This window comes from Nomascus leucogenys, chromosome 24 (assembly GCF_006542625.1).
Source record: "Nomascus leucogenys isolate Asia chromosome 24, Asia_NLE_v1, whole genome shotgun sequence".
Taxonomy (NCBI): domain Eukaryota; kingdom Metazoa; phylum Chordata; class Mammalia; order Primates; family Hylobatidae; genus Nomascus; species Nomascus leucogenys.
In genome coordinates this window covers 4255783-4272438 of record NC_044404.1, presented here as the reverse complement: position 1 = coordinate 4272438, position 16656 = coordinate 4255783, and the positions used below count along the sequence as shown (strand labels likewise).

Here is a 16656-nt window from a genome sequence, read left to right as displayed (position 1 = left end):
CACCCCCTCCATCTGTGTGGCCAGTGAGGTGGGGGCTTAGGGCTTCCATCTGCCTGTGCTGTGGGTGTGTCACCCGGCAGGTGGACACAGAGTCTGGCCATGAGTGCCTGCACAGCTGTGACCTCTCCTGCAAGCAACTGACCATTCCTGGAAAGGGCCACACTATTTGGACTCCCTCACTTGTTTGCAAATCCTCCTCTCCAAGCCTGAAGACCCCCTTCCGCAGTTGCACCAGAGGACGCTGTGCAGTGGCCTGGGGGATGCCAGAGCTGCGTTGCGTGTGTCTGATCTGATTTCTAAGGGAATGAGAATATTCATAAACCCAATCTGCCCACGTCTGGGGTTTTCCTTTAAGCTTTATCCCCTTAGCCAAAAGAAAAGGCACAAAGGTGAGCCAAGAGTGTGGACAAGAAGCGCAAGAGCCGCTGAGGCCGGGCAGGACCAGTTGAGCTTCCCTGTCCTCACTCCATCCATGTGGGATGGGAACAGCTTGCAATGTGGTGGGAACAGTGGGCTCCAACTGCCCAGGGTGCTGCAGCTCCTGGAATGCATGTCATTAATGCGATGCAACAGGACTTTAGAACGCTCGTCTGCACGCCCAGAGAGGCAAAGACGTTTAAACCCAGGTCCAATTTTCTTGCTCCTGAGCTTGCTATAGAACTCCACGTTGTCATCTGAGGCACCAACTGGTGCCGCTCTCACTGGAGTCACTTGACCTGCATCTGGGAGCAGTCACCCCCCGCCCCCCCCGCCCCTGACTCCTGCCCAGCTCGCACCATGCTGGCTTCTCCCAGAGGAAAGGGGTACTGCGCATCGGGGCGCCGGAGCCGGGCACACTACACACATGCTCCTCCTGGGAGATCGCTGGTCAGCAAATGGGAAAGCGGTACTTGTGGAATGGCCAGCAGGCAGAGCTCCATCTCCCTTTAGCTCCTCAGTTGGTGGGGGCATGTGGCCCAGGTTAGGCTGGGGGTAGAGTCACCCCTAGCAGGATGGCTGGACGCTGGGGCTTGGGAGGTGGGTGGAATGGGCACAGCCCAGGTGCTGACAGGGGCCCGGCTGACTGGCGGGCATCACCTCTTGTGCAAGCGGTCAGTGCCTGAGTGGTCCCACATCAGCAAGAACACCTGACTCTAGGTTCTCAAGCTCCCAGCACCTCGCCTCTCCAGGCTGATGCAACCGAGCCTGGAAGGTTCAAATCACCCAGCTGGGGGCCAGGAGCCAGGCCCCAGAAGCTAAAATTTGGGCTCCACAGCCTGGCCTTGAGTGCACGGTCACTCAACATCTTGTAGCCTCACTTTCCTCCTATGACAGCTGGAGACAGAAGGGCCCCACTTTCAGGCTTTTGTGAGGGTGCCGTGTAAGAATGCTTGGGAAGCGATGACTTGACACAATGTGTGTGTGAACTGATGACTCGGCACAAGGCCCAGCAGACAGGACCCTTCAGGGGCGTCTGACTTCACTGAGAATCAGGGTCAAAGTCCCTGCACTGGCCCACAAGGCCCCTTGGACCCGGCCCTGGTGACCTCTTACCTCTCGCTTATTTATTTTTATTTCTTTACAGAGTCTTGCTATGTTGCCCAGGCTGGAGTGCAGTGGTGTGATCTTGGCTTACTGCAGCCTCGAATTCCTGGGCTCAGGACATCCTCCCGCCCTTAGCCCCCTGAGTAGCTGGGACCACAGGCACACACTACCGTGGTTCGCTAATTAAAAAACTTTTTTTTTTTTTTTTTGGTAGAAATGGGGTCTTGCTACGTTGCTCAGGCTGGTCTCAAACTCCTGGCCTCAGGTGATCTTCCTGCCTGGGCCGCCCAAAGTGTTGGGATTACAGGCGTGAGCCACCACCTGGCCCTTTCTTCTCACTCCCCTCACTCACTCCTTAAACAAACCCTGGCCTCTGGGCCTCTATGCTCGCAGTGCCCTCCTAAGCCTCCTCCACAGGTGCCCAGGGCTCACTCTCCTTGTGTCTCTGCTGGAACGCCTTTCATCGAACAGGCAGGCTCAGCTCCCATGCCAGGCTGCCAGCCCAGCCTCCTGTGAGGCCGCAACCCCACACCGCTGCACCCAGAGCTGTGCCTGCCACCTTGCTTGTCTGGCTTGCCTGTCTCCTCCCATTGGTGTGCGAGCCCCCTAAAGACAGCTGGTCTTTTATTTAGGGCTGGCCCCCGCACTGGAACAGCACTGGGCACAGACAGGGCCCCCTAGAGACACTGCCCTGACAATCCCAGTGGGCGTCTGCTGAGACTGTCAAGTGCAGGGCAGCACAGAAGCACGCCCTTCTGGAGCTCGGTACAGGTGGGGAGTGAGTTCGGGGGACGGGAGTAGCAACAGGGAGGGAGGGTCCAGCTCCTTCTGCAGGACCCTGGTCCCTCCCATCACCCACTGTCCCCCTACAGCCCCTGTGAGGTGAAGCAAGGGGAGCCGTGGAGGAGGACGGGATGGGGAAGGGGAGCAGTGAGGGACAAACTCAGAGGGTGCCTGCCGGGGACCAGGCTGGACGCGGCAGAGATGTCAGAACCTGCCATGAGTGCTTTACGAACAAACTGGGGTCCCTTGGATCGGGGGAGACCTTGGGGGATGGCATACTTCAGCCCAACCCCCATGGCATCTGCGCACCCGGAGGGCAGGCGGCCAGGCTGGGCGACCACTTACATATGAAAGGTTTCACCGTGCTGTGGATGTGCTTGTGCTGCTTGAGGCCGGAGGACGTGGCGAAGGTCTTCCCGCAGTCGGGGCACGCGTGGGCCCGAGCGCCCACGTGCTGCGAGCGGATGTGCCGCTGAAGGTTGCTGGGGTCCGTGAACACCTGGGGAGACGGATGCCGTTGGCTCGTGCCCTGCCTGGACACCCGCCTTGGCCTGGTTCTGGCTGCCGGACCAACCGGCTGTGGGGGCAGGGCCCCGCCTGTCTCTCTTGCCACGTTGCAGTCTGCACCAAGCAGGCTGGGACAGGCCTCTGCTGTAGCAAGGACCCGCTGCATGGCCTTAAGTGAGCCACAGAGCCTCCCCGGCTGCTTTCCTCAAGAACAATTCCTGAACTGAGGCTGCATGAGACAGGGCTGCAGAAAGCATTTTCAGCTGTGGTGCTGAGACCCTGGAGGGCTCAGGGTGGAGGCTCGGCTCAGCCCTGCCAGCCTCTTCCTTCCACACTGGCAGGAGGACAGGAGCTATGCCCCGGAGGGGCCTGGGTTCTGGTCTTGGCCCTGTTCCTTCTGACCTGGGGGACACGGTCTTCCCTGAGACTTCCTTTCCCTCCTAGTCGCACGGAAGGGCCCGAGCCACCGCAGGGGCCTCCCACGCACTCTGCTGCACTTCATCTGCATTTGGACTAGGGGGTGTAGGGAGCACGGCAGCAGGCGCCCGTCTGCAGCCTCCTGCTGCATCGGGGCTGAGACGGGGCTGCCCCGCATGTTACCTTCACGCAGTTTTCACATTCGAAGCGTTTGCCGCTGTCGTGGGACATCTGGTGGCGGATGAGGTTGGACTTCCAGTTGAAGGCCTTGGGGCACTGGTCGCATTTGTACTCGCGCTCCTCCGTGTGGATGACCATGTGCTGCTCCAGGCTGTTCAGAGGGTGAGGCTCACTGCGGGGCCCAACTACCTGCCCTCTGCCCGGGAGGGGACCCCAACCACACAGCTTGTTCCCAGTGCCCCTTCGGAGCCCCCACCACACTGCCGGGGCATCAGAGCATGTGCTGGCATCTCCCTGCCCACCTCCTCTCTGCCATGGCTGGGCTGTGAGGGGCAGAGGCGGCCTTCCCCTAGCAGATGAGGAAGCCGGCACCTGGATGGTTCCATCCCTCATCCAAGACCACCCCCCAGGCGGCTGGAGGCAGTGCCGGATCCCGGCCCACACTCCCTGGGTGCCTCTCAAGATGGTCCTGGCCTTGAGGCGAATCTTGGGCCTAAGAAAAAAGGGGTTCAACACTGGCATGAACCCAGGAGTGGGGCAAGTCCCCCAAACCCAAGGACGCCCCTCTGAGTGCTGGGCACACACCGAGGAGGCAGGTTGGGAGTCACTTGGGGGTCTCCAGGTGACACGGAGGGGGCCAGAGCACAGCTGCTCGGAGGGGCCGCTGCACTTGGATGAAGGAGCCGCTCTAATTCCCTGCTCTCGGGGGACCCCTGGCTTCCCTCGTCCCAGGGATGACTGTTAATCTTCATGAGCAAAGCAGTGATATATCACGGCTCGTTAATTACGGGGCCCAGCCATCCATTCAGATCAGAAACGCCTGGTTCCCGAGCATCAGGAGACTGTATCTTTTCCCCTGTTGTTAATTGTGATTTATGTGTTTATGTAAAGAAAGCACGGACCCTCTTGAGCGGCGTTTACTGGGAAGGCCCGCAGTCGGGATTTGCCCAAACGTTGATTTTCTCAGTCATCTGTTCCGGGTGGAGGGTTTGCCGTCCCCAGGGAGCGGCGTGGGGATGGGCGGTAATCCCCAGCAATCACATAGCCGGTTAGTGGCCTGATGGGCTTTGCTCTGACTTTGCGAGGCTGTCCTGGAGGAAATCCGCAAAGGCAGGAGGAGGGGCACAGGTTGGAAAAGTCTCCACAGCTCCTCGCAGCACTGGACTGAATGTCCTGGTTTCACTCCCCACGGAGACCAGGAATCTTGTCTTTCCCAGGGGGTCACAGGTCCCCAAGTCCGCCAAGGCCCCAGATGCTGGCTCCTGCCTGGTCTCAGGGCAGGAGAGGACCAGTGCCGGCCTGCTCTTGTCTCTGAAGGCCCTCCTGGGACAGGCCGCTGCCACCCGGTGGGGAGCAGGGCTGGTGTCTTGGGGATAGGGGTGACCCCTTCCGGCTCTTGCCTACCACCTGAGAAGGAGTTGCTCATGTGTCCGGAGGGTGGGGCCACCATGAATCCCTCGGTGGTGGGTGCTGCCACCCCCATCCCAGTCTGGGACCTTATTACAGAGGTAGCCGTAGGCTGAGCGGCTGCAGGTCTGGGCTCTGGCCTGAGTTTTTCTCCTTTCTAGTTTCTCCCCACAGCGCAGCCCTGGCAGGCAGGGCCACGAGCCTAGGAGGTGGCTTTCTGGGGCCAGGACATTTGCGGTCAGAGCCAGGGGACACCTGCGGCTCTGGCCACGGGATCCTGCACCTGCTCTGCCGGCAGCGCCAGTGTCCCAGAAGGGGCACATATCCCCAGGGTGTGTCCCACTAGGGGGCCCTTTGTCTCCACCTGTTGCGGAGTGAGGCAGGGGAAGGGAGGGGAGGAAGACTCCTCAGAGGAGGGGGCGGCACCTGTACTTGTTGGGGAACATCCGCTCGCAGTCCTTGCACTCGTGGGCTTGGCCGCTGCCACCACCAAGGCCCTCAGGCTTGAGCTCCTCAGCCAGGCCCTCGTAGAGCGCAGCCCCCACTGAGCCACACGTGTACTTCTTGTGGCGCCGCAGGTCCAGCTTGGACTGGAAGAGTTCGTCACACTCGTCACAGCGGAACGTGGGCTCCTCTGCAAGAGAGAGAACGAGGCGGTGGTGAGTGAGCCGGAGACCCAGCCCAGGGCTATTAGGGGACTGTGGAGACCTGGCCCCCTCACCACGCTGCCCCAGGGCCCGCACCCAGGCTGGCCAGTCCTGCACTGCTTCCTTCCAGCCTTCAACTTGGGGCCCACCAGCATGCCCTGGAGACAGGCATGTGGAGTCCCCAGGGCCCAGCCCTGGGTAGCACCAAAGGATCCCCCCAATCTGTGCCTCAGAGGGAGCCCCGGGCGACACCCGGCCCTGCCTGTGCCTCAGGCAGCCACCGTGGGCTGGAGAAGGCCCCGAGCTCGGGAGTGGAGGAGGAAGCCGGGCCAAGTGCTTTGTTTATGAATCAGGAGAAAAATGATGACAGAGCTCCAGTGCATATAATAAATTATTGTCGTCAAGGTCAAACAAATTAAAAGGGGGGCAGCTATTATTAAGTTTATGAGGCAGCATCCTGACCGCCTTGCCAAGCCAAACAATCAGCCTGGAGCTGTCATCCTGGTGGGGGGGCTCTGGGCCCGTCCCTGCCTCCCCTGCCTGCAGCAGCTGGGCAGCAGCCTTCCACCTAAGATGCGAGGCCCCCCCCACCACAAGACGCCTCATCCCCCCAGCTCTGGAAAGAACGCTGGCACTGAGCTCTTTCCCAAATGAATTGAACAATGGTGTGTGCACCAGTGTGTGAGTGCACAGGGGCGTCTTGGGCGTGAGCAGGCAGCTGTGTATGCACACACGTAAGTGTGAATATCTCAGCATATCTGCATCCATGTTTGTGCATCTTTGTGTGACTGTGTGTGCAAGTCTATGCACTTGCACCCATGTTTGTGTGGGCCTGCATGGGTACTCATGTGCATGTGTGTGAGGGTGCATGTGTTTCTGCATGCACCTACATGCGTGAATATTTGTGTGCACTGGCATGTTTTCATACTTGCACATGTGTGGTTTGTGTATGCCTTTGTGTTGAGGCATGTGTGCATCTGTGTGTTCATGTGGGTGCATACTTTGCATGTGTGAATGCACATGTGTTTCTGTCTGCATGTGTGTGCATTTGTGTTATGTGTGCATACGTGCATATTATACACATGTTTGTGTGCATGGGTGGCTGTGTGTGTGTGCATATGTGTCTGATGTGCACACATGTGCTTGTGAACATGTGTGAACACGCACATTGTGTGTTGGTCTGTGTGTGTGTGCCAATGGGTGTGCAGTTGTGCAGGCATGAATATGTGTACACATGCTTGCATATGAATGTGCATATGCTAATGTGCATGTTTGTGTTTGTGTGCATGTGATGTGTATATGCATGCAGTTTGTGTGTGTGCATTTGTGTGCTTGTGGGAATGTGTGTTTGGGTGTATATGCATGTGCACGAGGACTGACCCAGTGCCCAGCATTGAGCAGAGTCTTCATGAACTTGGTCTGAACGTTGGCTCAAAGGCCTGAACCTAAGGATTGCCGAGGAGATGGGGGGATGGGGGCAGATGGAAGAGGGCTGTCACTTCCTGTCCTCTCCCTGTGTCAGAGAGACCACCACGGTCATAGGCCTTTTAGAGTCCTAAGGAAAGGGTGGGCTGCTTTGCAGTCTGGGCAGTGCAGGGGTTACCAGAAGTGGCACCTCCTTGCTGACTGGAAGCTTCCCTGAGCCTAAGGGTGGAGATGCTGCTATTTGGCCTGGGCCACCCCAGCACCCCTGGTGGGTCCTCAGAGCCTGGCTCCCTGAGCCTCAGGTGCCCAAGGTGGGGATTCCAGCAGGGTGCTGGCCCCGAGAGACCACAACAGGCATACTGGATGGCACCCACCCCCCCACCCCTTGCCAACCAAGGTACAGACGCCAGCTCGCCAGATGTAATTTTCGGTGCCATCTTTGGACAGAGGTAAGTATCTGGCTGACAGGGAAGGGGTGCCTGGCCGAGAGGAGCCCCAGGGGTGTGTGCATTGGGGGTGAGTGGGCAGGCACCACTGCCGGTCAAGATGCACCAAACACCGTGATTTCATTCTCAGCCAGTGTCCAGGCATCCTGGCCCTGCTCACTGACCTGAACCTCAGGAAAGCACTGGTTTGGGGGAAAACAAGATCACGAAGGGAAAAAAGCCAGAGGATGCCCAGAGCCTGCGCAGTCCACTTCCCACAGGACTGCGGTCCACTCCTCAGCTACGGCCTCTGGGGCTTGGAAGGCTCCGTCTCAAACCTCTCCGGGGAAGGCTGCCACTCGGAGCTTTCTGAGTTTGTTCACTCGCTGAACAAACCAAACCCACCTAGGAGCTGCCAGGAGGGATCCTCGGACAGGGCACACAGACTGGGAAGAGGTGGGCGAGAAATACTCACCCTAGAAGTCTACAAAATGCCACCTTGAAATGTGATTCAAGCCTGCAAATTCTTCAGAGAGAGCCCACTGTGCAAATGATGTGGAGGCAAGGCTGACCCCTGGGGTCTGGTGGGAGCCCCACGTGGCGGGTCCTGTCCTCAGAGCTTAAGAGAATCCGGGCACTGAAGCCTCGCATCGACCTGCGAGCACCCAGGGAAGGGCGACAGTATTTGCATGCCTGCTTCAGAAATGGCAAACTGAGGCTGGGCAACACTGAGTTGCTTGTCCAAGGAAGAGGCAGAGCAGTGGGCCTGCAGCCTGCCCGTGGTTTTGGGGCTGCGGAAGCAGGGCTGGCAGGGCCCCAATTTCCCACTGAGGGTTTTGGGGAAAGCGAGGTGAGCCTGTGATAGGGGGATGCTCACCATCACCCCCTCTCAGGCCTTCCCTTGTCTTCAGAAACTGGGATTTTCACTGGAGAACAAGCCAAGACCATTGCAGAACACAGCCAACCCGCAGACCTGGGAAGCTGCCTGTGGGTGGATTCCAACGTCCCGGGCTGGAAGGAGGCTGAGATGGGGCCTCCAGCCAGCATCGTGATTCAGTTAGAAATACCAGCTTTTATTTTACTCTTTCTGGACCCAATGAAGAACAATCATAGAAGTTGAAATTTGAAAACAAAGACAAGAAGAAATGCCAACCCCACCCACTCATATTACTGACCAACTTATTTTTTCCAGTTCTCATTTAGAATTTGGGATGAAAATACAGATTTAGATTGCAAATGAGAATGCAGTCTGATTCTCACTCCAATGGCCTTGGAGGGTGCCCTGGACGTGATGGAGCCGACTTCAGTGACCATCCCTGCCCTGCTGCTCCCTGACCCCAGCCCTCCACGGACGGAGCTGGGCCCCCATCAGAGGACAGAGCCAGGCACAGGACACACGTGAGCCTGTCCTGCCCTTACTGAGTGGTGTGGACAGGTCTCCTGGCTGTCTTCCAGGCAGGTAAGGCTGGCCCTGAATACACCCCTGGGGCTCGTGGAGGGGCCAGAAATGGCATAGTTTATGGCATTTTCACTTTCTCGGCACAAGAAACTTCTGCTTTAAAGAAATGCTGAAAGAACATGACCTATTCTGATAATGTTTCCCATCTTATGATCCCGGATCTCACGATCTGGCTGGCTCATGCGCTCTGTGCTCCACGCACTGCCTCCTCTTGGCCTCTTTTGGAGAGAGGAAAAGCAAATTATCGGGAGGCTGTCTCAAAAGAAAAGCATATTGGAATGGAAGTGACTTTCTTTTTCTCCCAAGAGCAAAAAGTTCTCACGAAAGAGAATTCTTTCCTCTTCATTGTAAGCGTAAAAACAAAACACAAAGTCGAATGCATCTGAAAGTGGCTTCCCTGTGGTCTGAATCACTTGTGTGGAAATGGGCCTCGCATTCCTGATAGAGCTGCAGCTCTGCAGAGGGAATGTGTCCAGCCGCGGGACTGAAGGGCAGAGGCTCAGTTCTCCTGAAGCAGGCTGACCCCCAGGGGTCTCCTGTGTCTTCTTCGCTACCCGAACATGGTCTCCAGCCCAGCCCTCTTCTCCCAACAAAAGCACAAAATACAGTGATTGGAAATGAAACTCTCTTCATCTGGCAGGGGTACGTGGGCTGCGGTGCAGCATCCACCTGTCACCTATGCCAACTAAGCCAACGCCGCGGTGACCTCACATCTTGTTTGTCATATCTGCGCCTCACTTGCCTATCTTAAGTTCCATCAGCAACCTTCATGGCAGAGCAGAAATGTAACAGAAAAATAAATCAGTCCCTAATGGCCCCGGAGAGCCGAGGGGTTCACAATTATGTGGAGTCTACGTACTAATCTACCAGACTCGAGGCTCAAAGGAGCTCGAGAGCCTCCTCCAAGTTCCTGCAGTGATAAGGGGCCGGCTGCATTGAGCTGGGGTTGGGATAAAAGATTTTTTATGATAATTATCTTAGTGAGGAACATTTTTGCATTTTCTTTCTGTGCGACTCAGAGTTTAACTGGTGGGGGAGGTGGCTATTGGGGAGGCATGATCTTGACAGGAAAGAGTAGGGAAAGTCAAATATTTGATGTTGGGCTATTATGTGTGGCGAGCAATTAGCCCACAAATGTTTGATAAATTATTAGGAAAATGTAGACCCAGGTTATTTAATATCAGGGGCTGGAGGGGGGTGGGGAGCAGAAATCAAGGTTTTTAAAAAACCTTTTGGAAGAAAGAAATTTCATTGTACAAATGAAATTCCATAGTCAAGCACCTCTCCTTAAGTCAAGTAGATTTGTCTCTTGGCGTTCTTGTGTGCTATCTGAGATTCATAGACCTTTTCAACAATTATTTTAAGGAAAATGAGGCCTTCCCCCCTGCTATCCAGATCTCGGCAATTTATTTTCCTTTTCTCAAAGGCCTAAATAAAACCACACTTTAGAGGAAAGTGCAGATAGGCTCCGGTTTGTTAAACTATCCTACTGTGCTCATTTCCTTTCGGACACTCAGGGACATAAACAGATACTGCACCAAGGAAGGACCCAGCTAGCTGCGCCACGCTCGGTGATGGCAAGGGTAAGTGAAGGCGGAGTTCTCCATGTCTGGTCTCGAAGCCTTCCTGCTAATTCCAGCACCATTCCTTCACCGTGAAATCAGAGTGGTTCCTTGGAGAAACTTGCAGTGGATGGCATTAATCATTAAGCCTTGGTGTGTTTGAAGGGGAGGTCCAAGAAGCAAGGAGGAAAACTCAGCCTCCCTCCAGGCTCCAGCACCAGCAGGAATCACCAGCTCCGGAAACGGCCAGGAGGGAGCTTGCATTTCTGTTCACTTGTGGGGTCTCACCCAAAGTAAAGCAGTTAGGCTCGAATCCTGGAGCCGTCTGCTCAGAGGGACCAGCGTGGAGCCGACGGGCCTTGCTGCCCACAGAGCCTTTCCTGGCCGGCTGTTCCAGGACCCCGTAGGGGAATGGACACATGGCTTCATGACGTGAAGGCAGGAATGAGCCTGTATCTGGGAAGAGCTCATCTGTGTGGGACTGGAATTTTCTCAGGCATCCTCTCAGCTGTACTTGGGTGTGGAGGAAGGTGAAAGGGAAACTCACTTGTCCCATCTCTACTCGACAGAGAGGGACTGGCAGATCTAGGGAAAAGAAAATTTGGAAAGCTTCCCACAGCCTTGTCTGGAAGAGCGGGGTGACTCCACATCACTGTGAGACCCGCCTCAGACCCTGCATTTTCCCTCTTGCCAAACGAAACTTCCCCTAACACTTCTCTTGGAGTTTTAGCTACAGATGTACATTTTGCTTTGAAAGATACATATGCCATCATCCACTCTCTTAAATGAAACAAAATCTTCCCACACCACAGAGAGCTCTGGGGCAGCCAGAAATGCTTCGAAGCTACAAAACTGGCTTGGCGTTTGTTTGTCTGTTCGTTTAAGTACCAGGGAAAGCAAAGGCTGCTGTTGCTGCTGCTAATAAGAATAATAGCAATAATAAAACATAGCTTAAAAAAATCACCTGGGACCCTAACATTGCAAAGATATAATCCACTGGCTATCAGTTTGCCCACTGCCCGAAGCCCTTCTTAAATTCTGGGTGCACCTCCTGGGTGCCCCAGGGAAGAGGAACAAGAAAGCCATTAGGTTGAGCCTTTGTGGGGGTGGGCAATTTCTGCTGGCCTGGGGTCTGCAAAAATGGAGGCACCCAGCACTTGGGGGCTGCCTGGCCCTCATTAGGTGGCTTGAGGTGATGAGAGGCCCTCGGTCCTCCCAGGCATCTGCTCCTCTTCCGGGTTGGCTGGGGGCTCCCAGGGGCCGTGGCCCGGTTTGGGGGAGGGGTCTTACCGTCCAGGCCGGGCGGCACTGTGCCCAGGGGGTAGACGCCTTCCTTCACGTGCACGAGCAGCTCCTCACCTGGCTCAATGTCCTTAATGACTTTATAGTAAATCTAGGATGGAGAGACCAGAGAGAAAGGGTGAGTGTGGTTTGTTGGTGTCTGGAGAGCCTCTCAGTGCACACTCAGCCCTTAACACTGTGGACACAGCTCGGCCTGCACTTGATTTTCCTCTAATTGCCACCAAGAGGGTACCTTCTGGAACTTTTGCAGAGTCTGTGCAGAAGGAATTGCGTCCCCTTTTAATTTGCTTTATTGGGTTTTAGGATATTCATAAAGGGGGTGGCTAACTAAACAGGTAGGATCCACATCAAAGTTCCCAGCTGGGGGCGTCCTGGGGGCACAGCAGAGCCCAGCTTCCACCAAGAGCCCGCCTGGGTGGGTTCTCAAGTTTCTTTTGTTCCATTTTGTATATGTAAGTGAGACCCGCTTTGCCAGTGGCGGTGGGGGAGGGGGAGCTCGGGGTGTGGAGTGAATCTGGTTGTTTCTGAAAATGGCCATGAGCTGAGCCTGGCCAGTGAGTCAGGACACGGGGCTGCAGTTCTCCCAGGAGCGGGGATGCCATGAGCCAGGATGGCTGGGGTGGGCAGGACTGTGTGCCCACTGTCAGCTTGGCGCCCTGCGGCTGACCCCACAGGTGGGAGTCTGGGATGGAGGATACCCTTGAGAACTGGTGGGCTCAGGTAGACTCTGCAGCCTGGTCAAGCCCTGGGGGCGAGGGGGCCTCCATTTGGAACTCTGCTCACTGAGCAGTGCTGTTGGGGGCTGTGTCACCGCGGCTTGCCAGGGGCCTCCTGAAAAGAGGAGATTGTCTTGGGGTGTGGAAGTGGTGGTCGAGATGAAGAAAATTGGCAGTTCAGAAAGGGGAGGCCGGGCCATCTGAGGCCTGGGCCAGGGCACGGGCTGTGCCGCCAGCACCAGGAACCCTGCGTCTTTGGTCCCGGAGTGTCTGGTGGCAGGTGTGTTTCTCCCGGGGGAGTCACTGCCCACCCTGCACATGGGGGTGTTTGAGACTCTCTTCTGATCACAGTAACTGGGGAGCTTCTAGGGACCTGCAGGCCTGGCCGGAGGACTGGCTGTGAGGCTGGGGAGAGGCCCAAGGGAAATCCACCTGCCCCTGCGAGACCTGGGGCTGAGGCTCCTCCAAGAAAACAGAGTGGGTCTAGACTCAGAAAGGGAAGGACTCCCAGGGATGGAGGGGACGTGGCCATCCTTGTGGGTGACACTCCCTTCCCCACTGACCATCCTATGTCAGGCCAGGCTCTCCAGCAGCTGGACCTGGTTGGGGTCTGTGGCTGGACACAGCGGGGCACCCCCGAGACAGGGCTGGGTGTGGCCCCTGCATGCTCCTCCCCTATGCCCCCCACGTTGTGAATTTCACTACAATCTGCCAGTCCCAACTGACTCCAGAATGACACCAAAGAACTCTCAAAAGACACACATAAGCCACAGCGTGACTGTAACGCCCAGTGTCTGCTACTCCCAAGACACCCAGACAGGAACTGCACGAAGGAGGATAGGCAGGTGCACGGCCTCTCTCAGTAGTGTCTGAAGTTCCCTTATGGGGTGTCAGGTAAGTTGCTAAAATTATGAGGAGATGTAAAAGTGGAGAGGAGAAACTGGCCCATGGTAACTTCTTCGATTAAACCCATTATTATTAGGACCCCAGTTTTGTATTATCTTATAAAAAAAAAAATCACACAGTGGCTGAATCATTGTCTCTTTTTTAAAAAAGAAACTTGAGCCACTGTATTAGAAAATTGGGCCCAAAGTGCAGGATGAGAAGCGCCAGCTGGGACAAAGCCCGGGTGACCCTCTGAGCGGTGCCGTGAGTGGCATTGCAGCAGACTCAAGTGGAAAGGGCTGCTGAGTGCCTGGCCTGGCTGACGCCCCTGGGGCAGGTGGCCTGGCCCAGGCCCTGGGCAGGAGAGAGGAGGGTCAGCGGGCGAGGCGGAGGCTTCTCGAGGGGTCCCGTTAGAGGGCAATGTGGACCCTGGCCGCCTGCCCCTTGGCTCCAGTCCAGGCCGCACCTCCCAACCCCCCCACCACCTCCCTCCCCACCCCACCCCACCCCCGTCGAGGGTCCTGACCTGAGACCTCAGGCATCCTCCCGCACTCCCCGCTTCTCGGCTCCGCTCTATTGGCGGGCAGAGGGCTGGGTGGGCGGACGGGGGCTGGGCGCGGCCCTCCTGGATCCTCCGCCTGGCCCCCTCCGAGAGCCTCCGAGCCTCCCGGGATCCACACCCCAACCCCATCCCCTCTCTAAAGGCCACAGACACTCCCAGGACACCACCCGGACTCCCTTCTCTACACAGGGCAGCCAGATCTCCTGGGATGCCCCCCCCACCCAAGGGTGCTGGTCCTCCAGGGATCCTCCACCCCAGCTCCGAGGGCGCCAGGCCTCCCTCCTCTGACCCGCGGGGCTGCGGAAGGAAACCCCTTCCTCCACCTCTTCCCCCAATCCGAGGGCCCCCGGTGTCTCCTGGGACCCCACCCCGGCTCCGAGGGCACCAGACCTGCCGGGGGGACCCTCCCCTCCGGCGCGGACACTGCCCTGGAGCCGCCGCCGCGGGAGGGTCTAGCGCGCCGGGCCTTGGGCTCCCCCTCCCTGGCCTGGACCTGCAGGAGGAGGGTGCCTTGGCCATGGGACTCGGAGCCAGCAGTCGGAATTAATCGCTATTAGTGCTGATCGCAGGGCCCGAGGCGGGGCGGGGCGGGGGTGAGGGTCTCCGACCTGCCTCCAACTGCTTTGGGGGTCAGAGGTGAACGGGAATCCGCGCAAACTTTTCCATACTCGCTGGCCCCGCCCTTGCCAGCGGCGCGGGGGTGCAGACAAAAGCCGGCTGCGTTTTTACAGCCTGTCCCCGGTGTCACAAAGGCCTTATCAGCCAGACGCGCCGAGAACGCCACTGTTCCTGGCCGGCGGGGTCAGGCGACTTCCCGGGACAAAGACCGCGCCGCGGTGGGAACCGGGCGTCTGCGGACCCAGCCTGGGCCGGCTCCTGGCTCGAGAGCGTCACAAATTGCGCATTTACTGTACTGCAGGCCCCTTCCTGCAGGGCTTGTCATAAATTATGACTGCAGCTCCCTACACATTCCTGCCGTCTGCTTATAATCCTCCTTTCCTCCTGAGACCCGCGGTGGGTCCTGCTCAGACTGCGCTAAGTCAGCATGGTGGGAGAAGTCTGTTGAAGCAAAAATAAAGTCTGGAGTTTCTGATAGCCTTTAGCCCCCAGCAGCGGCCTCAGGGAGGACGACTGGCCGCCGGAAAGGAAGAAGAACAGTATATTTGCTTAAGCGACAGCATCTAAGCATCTATGCCTTTTTATAAACACTTGCCTCCGCTACCCTGTTGAAGTCGTGCCTAAGTCCCCGGGTTGTGTTGCACGGGGAAGGCTGGAATTTTCCCTTTAGTTTAAGGATCTGAGAGGGTGGGGAACCCACTTAACAACAGCTAAGTTTACTAGCGCCAATAAATGTCTGCTGTGAATGGCTTTAAAAAATAATGATGCCAAACAGACTGGATCTGAAGTTAAGTCCTTGTTCCAACACTTCAGGTTCTCTTTGTAACAACAATGACTTGACTGAACGTGGGTGAACAACACGAAACACAGGTCCTCGGAATTCCAACTGTATTTAGCATGACCCTGCCTATTTTCTCCCCCTTTTATCACTTTCCAGACACAAAGAGGCGGCTTCTTGTAGGTAAACGGAGTTCTGGGACAAATAAATGGCCACGTTCTCAACAGAAGGCAAAGAAATTGCCCCAGAAAAGCCTAGAGTCAGCCCAGGCCACGTTCATTCAGACAGAGCCTTTTATGAAAATTAATATCATTGCTCCCCAGCAATATTCTTTAAGACACAGAAATCATTTAAATTTACAATGGCTGCCAGCTTTGGGATACCTTCTCCTTACAGGTCTTTAAAGAAAGTTTTTAAAATATCAAATCAATTCACAAGAAAAGAGACGACTTTCGAATATGAAGCTCTAAGTGGAACGGTTCTCGTTCCCGCTTAATCACAGAATTTAACAATATAAATAGATGAAAAACTCCATGCAAATTCCACCAGGTGGGAATCACCAGACTGCAGACGAAAAGGAACTGGGTTGAATCTGAGCAGGGCTGTTCTTGTTTTCTCTTTCCTGGAATAAATGAATTTTTTCCATCAAGTGAACTTTTGGGCTTTCTTGTCTCTTTTTGACCGGTGTAAGAAACTTTAAAGGCAGGCTTGAATCAAGTAGGTGAACCCTCCTTCCGTGTGCTTCCTGGAAAAAACGCAATCGCTCACCATTCTGGATTTCAGAATTCAACTGTGCCTGAGTTAACTGTGCGAAAGGCTTTTCTCACAGAACACGTGAAAGCAGCCAGTGGAATCGGAATTCTTCTAAAACCGTTTCCCAAAAGCAAATTCCCCTGGTGACCCAGTCTGGCTCTCACCTGGCCTTGGGGGAGAGAGAGAGGACGTTGGTCTGAGGATTGTCCCCTGCATTTTGGTTTTAGCGGAGGCGGCTGGGTCTCAGTGCTGCTCCCGGCTTCATTTTAACTCCTTGCTGTCTCCACACGCTGTGAGTGTGGGAAAGCGCTGTGATGATCAGCCGGCCCAGGAGCTGAGCATGTAGTGGTGATGATGCCCTAAGGGCCAGCAGGGGCAGCACCCCGATTTGCAGCGCTAGGGTTTGGGCAGCGGTCTCCTTTCTCCCTTCCCTGTGCACGCCTGTGCTCGGAGCCTGCCTCTGGCCGGCCTCGCTTTCCGGCTTCCTCCGTGCTGAGCGGCTGGAGGAGACCACAGTCAGGCTCCTGGACTACAGACAGTCCTATCCTCTGCCGCTGGAGTCTGGGCTTCGCCACCTTCCTCTCCTCCTGCACATGGCTGAAGCATTTTTATTAAGCCTAAGTTTTATTATTGTGTGGTGTGCGATATGCCGTCACCATCCCAGCGACCCAGACATGAAATAAAACTCTGTGTACACTTATCTGTT

At 56.1% G+C, this 16656-nt stretch overlaps 1 protein-coding gene across 3 annotated transcripts in view; it reads right to left on the bottom strand.

The window, feature by feature from the left end:
• The window catches only part of PRDM16 (PR/SET domain 16), a 362171-nt gene that overhangs the window by 27045 nt on the left and 318470 nt on the right, over positions 1-16656 (bottom strand). For all 3 annotated transcript variants that reach the window (XM_030805535.1, XM_030805536.1, XM_030805537.1), the window contains 4 exons: positions 11627-11729; positions 5245-5452; positions 3415-3562; positions 2653-2806 (listed from right to left, as the gene is read on the bottom strand). In XM_030805535.1, coding sequence (XP_030661395.1) covers positions 2653-2806; positions 3415-3562; positions 5245-5452; positions 11627-11729 — 613 coding nt within the window. The remainder of the gene's footprint in view (positions 1-2652; positions 2807-3414; positions 3563-5244; positions 5453-11626; positions 11730-16656) is intronic.